At 53.0% G+C, this 6,630-nt stretch overlaps 1 protein-coding gene across 1 annotated transcript in view; it reads right to left on the reverse strand.

Annotated features, from left to right (window-relative positions):
* The window catches only part of SLC39A4 (solute carrier family 39 member 4), a 24,240-nt gene extending 17,831 nt beyond the window's left edge, over positions 1-6,409 (reverse strand). The window contains exon 1 of the mRNA XM_087928722.1: positions 6,005-6,409. Within this exon, the coding sequence (XP_087784848.1) occupies positions 6,005-6,223 (219 nt within the window). The 5' untranslated portion in view covers positions 6,224-6,409. The remainder of the gene's footprint in view (positions 1-6,004) is intronic.
* Positions 6,410-6,630: the final 221 nt, after the last annotated feature.

Here is a 6,630-nt window from a genome sequence, read left to right on the forward strand (position 1 = left end):
CTCTTCTAAGCGCGAATTTCGAAAGACGACTGAAGAGGACGAACCCCGCAATCTACAAAATGAACGCTAATCCAGCATTCCCACCGTTCAAGCCAACCGAGGAAACGTGGGACTCCTACAAAAATCGTTTCGGCCATTTCCTGGATGCCATCGGTTTAGCAGACGCTGCGGAGCAGAGGAAGAAATCCTACTTCCTCCGCTATTGTGGGGCTGCGGTTTTGGACGCCGCTACAGGACTAGTCGCCCCTCGCGCTATCGGAAGCGTCCCGTGGGACGAACTCCAAGAAATCCTCTCCAACCACTACTCCTCGCTGAAACCACCTCGGATAGCCGGGAGATTCGCCTTCAGAACTAGGAAACAGGCGGAGGGAGAGTCCATCAACGAGTATATGGCAGCTCTGAGGACAGCCGCCTTGCAGTGCGGGTTCAAAGACTGCCTAGAAGACATGTTGCTGGACCAGATGGTCTATGGGGTTAGAGACCTGGGGCTCCAAAGACGTTTGCTCGCGAAAAAGGACTTGAACCTAGCTCTAGCCATGGAGGAAGCCCAAGCTGCTGAGCTCTCGGCAACCCTTTATTCCCTGTAATAAATAAAGCCTGTTCGTTGTTCACTCTGGCTCTCGCCTCTTCCTTCCGCCTTTGCTCTACAACAGAGAGAAAGTGAGAGAGAGAAACGAGAGAGAGAGAGAAAGAGGGAGAGAGAGGGGGAGAGAAGAAAGAGGAGAAAGAGAGAAACAAAAGAGAGGAGGGAGAGAGAAAGAGAGAGAGGGGGAGAGAGAGAAACGGAGAGAAAAGAGGGAGAGGGGGAGAGAGAGAGAAAGCGACAGAAAGGGGAGAGAGAAAGGGAGAAAGAAAGAGAGGGGAGAGAGAGAGAAGAGAGAGGGGGAAAGGGAGAGGGGGAAGAGAGAAAGAGGAAGAGAGAAACAGGGACGGAGAGAGAAAGAAAGAGATAAACGGGGGGCTCCCTCCCAGGCTGCCCTCTTGATTTCAGCCCCCAACCCACTTCTTTCTTCCAGGACAGTGACCTTCCTTCCGCGGTCTGTCTATCAGCCAGCCCCCCTCCCTCCCCCTCCCTCATCCGGTGACAGTTTTTCCAGCAAAGTCATTTCCAACCCCCCGCCCCCAAAGACCTTCAAAAGCAGAAGTTTCGGATCGCCGCAGCTTCCTCCCTCTCAGTGCCTCTGGCGAAGCTGGCTGAGCTGTCTGGGAAGCCCATTTAGTAGCCCGGGATAGGGGGTGAGAAGACCCCCCTGCCCCCACCCCCACTCCCACCCCGGATTTGGAGCTGTCGCAGATTAAGACTTGGCTCTCCTTGGGGGGTCTTCTACCGGTAGATCTTATAGCGCCTCCTACCAGGAGAAATTTCCAGACATTAAGAACAATAAACCAGGGGAAGAGCTCCTCTCCAGAAGTACATTCTGCAAGGGTCTCCTGCTTTGAGCAGGGGGTTGGTCTAGAAGACCTCCGAGGACCCTTCCAGCTCTATTCTCATTGAAATGGCACAGGGTCTCCTGCTTTTAGCAGGGGTTGGTCTAGAAGACCTCCGAGGTCCCTTCCAGCTCTATTCTCATTGAAATGGCACAGGGTCTCCTGCTTTTAGCAGGGGGTTGGTCTAGAAGACCTCCGAGGTCCCTTCCAGCTCTATTCTCATTGAAATGGCACAGGGTCTCCTGCTTTTAGCAGGGGTTGGTCTAGAAGACCTCCGAGGACCCTTCCAGCTCTATTCTCATTGAAATGGCACAGGGTCTCCTGCTTTTAGCAGGGGTTGGTCTAGAAGACCTCCGAGGTCCCTTCCAGCTCTATTCTCATTGAAATGGCACAGGGTCTCCTGCTTTTAGCAGGGGGTTGGTCTAGAAGACCTCCGAGGTCCCTTCCAACTCCGTCATTCTATGATTCTGCAAGGGTCTCCTGCTTTTAGCAGGGGGTTGGTCTAGAAGACCTCCGAGGTCCCTTCCAGCTCTATTCTCATTGAAATGGCACAGGGTCTCCTGCTTTTAGCAGGGGGTTGGTCTAGAAGACCTCCGAGGACCCTTCCAGCTCTATTCTCATTGAAATGGCACAGGGTCTCCTGCTTTTAGCAGGGGTTGGTCTAGAAGACCTCCGAGGTCCCTTCCAGCTCTATTCTCATTGAAATGGCACAGGGTCTCCTGCTTTTAGCAGGGGTTGGTCTAGAAGACCTCCGAGGTCCCTTCCAACTCCGTCATTCTATGATTCTGCAAGGGTCTCCTGCTTTTAGCAGGGGTTGGTCTAGAAGACCTCAGAAGTCCCTTCCAACTCTATTCTCATTGAAATGGCACAGGGTCTCCTGCTTTTAGCAGGGGGTTGGTCTAGAAGACCTCCGAGGTCCCTTCCAACTCTATTCTCATTGAAATGGTACAGGATCTCCTGCTTTTAGCAAGGGGTTGGTCTAGAAGACCTCAGAAGTCCCTTCCAACTCTATTCTCATTGAAATGGTACAGGATCTCCTGCTTTTAGCAGGGGGTTGGTCTAGAAGACCTCCGAGGTCCCTTCCAACTCTGTCATTCTATGATTCTGCAAGGGTCTCCTGCTTTTAGCAGGGGGTGGGACTGAATGACCTCCAGGATCCCTTCTGTTACTCCATGAATCTGTAAGAGTCCCCTGCTCGAGCAAGGGGTTAGTCTAGAAGATCTCCGAGGGTCCCTTCCACCTCTGTCATTCCCTTCTCCTCCCAGAAGCTTCTTTAGAACGGAGGAAGCTCCTGGGAGGAGAAGAGAAATGTTTTCAAACAAGCGGGGTGGGAAAAAGGCCCCTTTGGGACAGCCCTGCCCCAGGTGTCTTCCTCTCCATTTGGGGCGAATTTGTCTCCGAATCCGGGTCTCCCGTCCTGGTTCTCCTCTCTGGGGCATGAAAACATCCTCGCTCTCAAAGACGCCCCGGCTGGGAAGGACGAGGGCTCTTTGAACATGGGCAGAGGCTATGCCTCATCTGTCCCTCAGCTCAAGGAGAAGGGAGGATCAGCAACCACTGATTAACAGAATGACAAGAGTTGGAAGGGATCCCTGAGGTCATCAGTCCGACCCCCTGCTAAAAACAGAGAACCCTATGCCATTTCAACCAGAATTACACCTGGGTGGGACCTCGGAGGTCTTCTAGTCCAACCCCTGTCGAAAGCAGGAGACCCTTACAGAATCATAGAAAAACAGATATGAAAGGGACCTCAGAGGTCGTCTAGTCCAACCCCTGCTAAAAACAGAGAACCCTATGCCATTTCAACCAGAATGGACCTGGGTGGGACCTCGGAGGTCATCTAGTCCAACCCCTGCCGAAAGCAGGAGACCCTTACAGAATCATAGAAAAACAGATATGAAAGGGACCTCAGAGGTCGTCTAGTCCAACCCCCTGCTAAAAACAGAGAATCCTATGCCATTTCAACCAGAATTACACCTGGGTGGGACCTCGGAGGTCTTCTAGTCCAACCCCCTGCCGAAAGCAGGAGACCCTTACAGAATCATAGAAAAACAGATATGAAAGGGACCTCAGAGGTCGTCTAGTCCAACCCCCTGCTAAAAACAGAGAACCCTATGCCATTTCAACCAGAATACACCTGGGTGGGACCTCGGAGGTCTTCTAGTCCAACCCCCTGCCGAAAGCAGGAGACCCTTACAGAATCATAGAAAAACAGATATGAAAGGGACCTCAGAGGTCATCTAGTCCAACCCCCTGCTAAAAACAGAGAACCCTATGCCATTTCAACCAGAATTACACCTGGGTGGGACCTCGGAGGTCTTCTAGTCCAACCCCCTGCCGAAAGCAGGAGACCCTTACAGAATCATAGAAAAACAGATATGGAGAAGGGAGGATCTACGGTTCTTTTGGAGCAGTCAAGAGGACGGGCTGTGTCTCTGAACCCAGTTTGCCCGGGGTGGGGGCAGCCTTGCCGTTCCTCGGCTCACACCAGACCCGCCTGTCGGAAAAACTGGGGACTCCAACATGAGGAGCTTTTAGGAAGAGACTGGACAGCCACTTGTCTGAAATGGCCCCTTGGGTCTTCTGCCTAAGCAGCGGGCTGGACTAGAAGACCTCGGAGGTCCCTTCCAAGTTCCGTTATTCCATTAGGAATGGTGGCAGGAATTGAGCACATCTCGTTTAGGGAAAAGCAGGACCAGGCGTGACACGAAGGCAGCGTTTCAGTATTGAAAGGTTTGCCACAAAGAACACGGTCCTTTTTTTGGGCGGGGTCAACCTCTTTTCCAAAATTCCAGAAATCAGGACAAAAAAAACTGATGGAAACTCATCAAGGAGAGAAGGAGCCTAAAACTAAGGAGAAATTTCCTGACAAGGGGAACAATTAATCTGTGGAACGACTTTTAACAGATTTAACAGATGAAGAGAGTTGGAAGGGACCTTGTAGGTCATCTAGTCCAACCCCCATGTCTGACAGAGGGCAGCCCAGTCTCTTCTGGGAAGCTCCCACAACTTCTGGAGGCAAGTCCTTCCATTAATTAGAATGACAGAATAACAGAGTTGGAAGGGACCTTAATAGGTCATCTAGTCCAACCCCCCACCCAAGCAGCAGACCCTACACCATTTCTGACAGATGGCAGCCCAGTCTCTTCTTGAAAGCTTCCATGGATGGAGCTCCCACAACTTACTTAATTACCTTTCTTTTTTTCCTTCCTTCCTTCCTTCCTTCCTTCCTTCCTTCCTTCCTTCCTTCCTTCCTTCCTTCCTTCCTTCCTTCCTTCCTTCCTTCCTCCCTTCCTTTCCTTTCCTTCCTCCCTTCCTTCCTTCCTTCCTTCCTTCCTTCCTTCCTTCTTTCCTTCCTTCCTTCCTTCCTTCCTTCCTTCCTTCCTTCCTTCCTTCCTTTCTTTCTTTCTTTCTTTCTTTTCTTTCTTTTTACCTACCTACCTACCTACCTACCTACCTACCTACCTATCAGGTTAACAGAGTTGGAAGGGACCTTAATAGGTCATCTAGTCCAACCCCCTGCCCAAGCAGGAGACCTACGCCATTCCTGACAGATGGCAGTCCAGTCTCTTCTTGAAAGCTTCCATGGATGGAGCTCCCACAACTTACTTAATTACCTTTCTTTTTCCTTCCTTCCTTCCTTCCTTCCTTCCTTTCCTTTCCTTCCTCCCTTCCCTTCCCTTTCCTTCCTCCCTTCCTTTCCTTCCTTCCTCCCTTCCCTTCCTTCCTTCCTTCCTTCCTTCCTTCTTTCCTTCCATTTCTTCCTTTCCTTCCTTCCTTCCTTCCTTCCTTCCTTCTTTCTTTCTTCTTTCTTTCTTTCTTTCTTTCTTTCTTTCTTTCTTTCTTTCTTTCTTTCTTTCTACCTACCTACCTACCTACCTACCTACCTACCTATCTATCTATCTATCAGGTTAACAGAGTTGAAAGGGACCTTATAGGTCATCTAGTCCAACCCCCCCGCCCAAGCAGCAGACCCTACACCATTTCTGACAGATGGCAGCCCAGTCTTTTCTTGAAAGCTCCCGCAACTTCTGAAGGCAACTCCTGTTCCCTGGGTGGATTGTCCTCCCTGAAACTGGGGGCAAGAAAAACCCCAAATACACATATAGCCCGGACAACCCTTCGTCTGAAATGATATAAGGGTGTCCTGGCCGGAGCAGGGGGCTGGACTAGAAGACCTCCGAGGTCCCTTCCAACTCTGTCATTCTATGATTCTTTTGGAGCAGTCAAGCGGACGGGCTTTGTCTCTGAACCCAGCTTGGCCGGGGCAGCGCCAGCACTTGCAGTTCCTTGGCTCACACCAGACCCTCCTGTTGGAAAAATGGGGGGCTATTGAGGGGCGGTGTGTGTGTGTGTCAGCCAAATCTTGCCAAAGTCCCCCTCCCCACTTCTCTTCTCCCCCTTCTGCCTCCAACAGCCGCTCCTGCCAGGTGCTGAGGCCGTGGCTGTCACCTTCCTGCCCCCTCACCGCCCTTTGCCCCCTCTCCCCCCCCCACACCCGCCCTGTGCTGGAGTTTGACCCAGGCCTGTTCCAGCTGGCAGGAGGCCCCCGCCCGCCCGCTTACCCCCACTCTACCTTTTCACACGGCACCGCCAAGCATTGCACCCGGGACCTTGCAATATTTAACAGGGCATCCACCGAGCGACGGGACAGAGAACCATCCGGGTTGCCGGATAGCAGAGCCCACAGTTCCTGCACCGCCGCCGGTTCTCGGGAGGGTTGTGGCCCAGTGGCACCGGCAGCCGCCGCCAGCTGGCAAAGGAGCATCAGGGTGGCGAGGATGCGGCGGCTCATGGCTGGGGCACGGCGGGTTCTGGTGCGGCCACAGGTGGCTTCTTCTGCCCTGGGAAGTCTTGCGAGCAGGTTGGCCCGGTGGTTGGAAGTCTTGGGCTGGTGCTGCTGGCTCAGGTGATTGGCTCCAGGTGGGATTGCCCCAGGTTAACCATTCCACAAAACCTGTCTGGCTCCACACACACACACACATTCCCCAGCCCAGGAGGGGAGGGCAGGTCTTGGCCAAGGGGGGGGTGGGGGGGAAGCAGGCAAGGAGGGGCCAGGAGGGCAGAGGAACAAGGAGGCTGGGCGGCCCAGGGAAGGGAAGGGAAGGGAAGGGAAGGGCTCTTGCTTCACCCTCTGAGCTCATCTCTCCCGTGGGGAGGCGGGTGGGGGAGGGCAAGGGGGTGTCGGGGCTCTTACCTAAC

Source organism: Pseudonaja textilis, chromosome 3 (genome assembly GCF_049901715.1).
Source record: "Pseudonaja textilis isolate UNSWEBS1 chromosome 3, rPseTex1.2, whole genome shotgun sequence".
Lineage (NCBI taxonomy): Eukaryota > Metazoa > Chordata > Lepidosauria > Squamata > Elapidae > Pseudonaja > Pseudonaja textilis.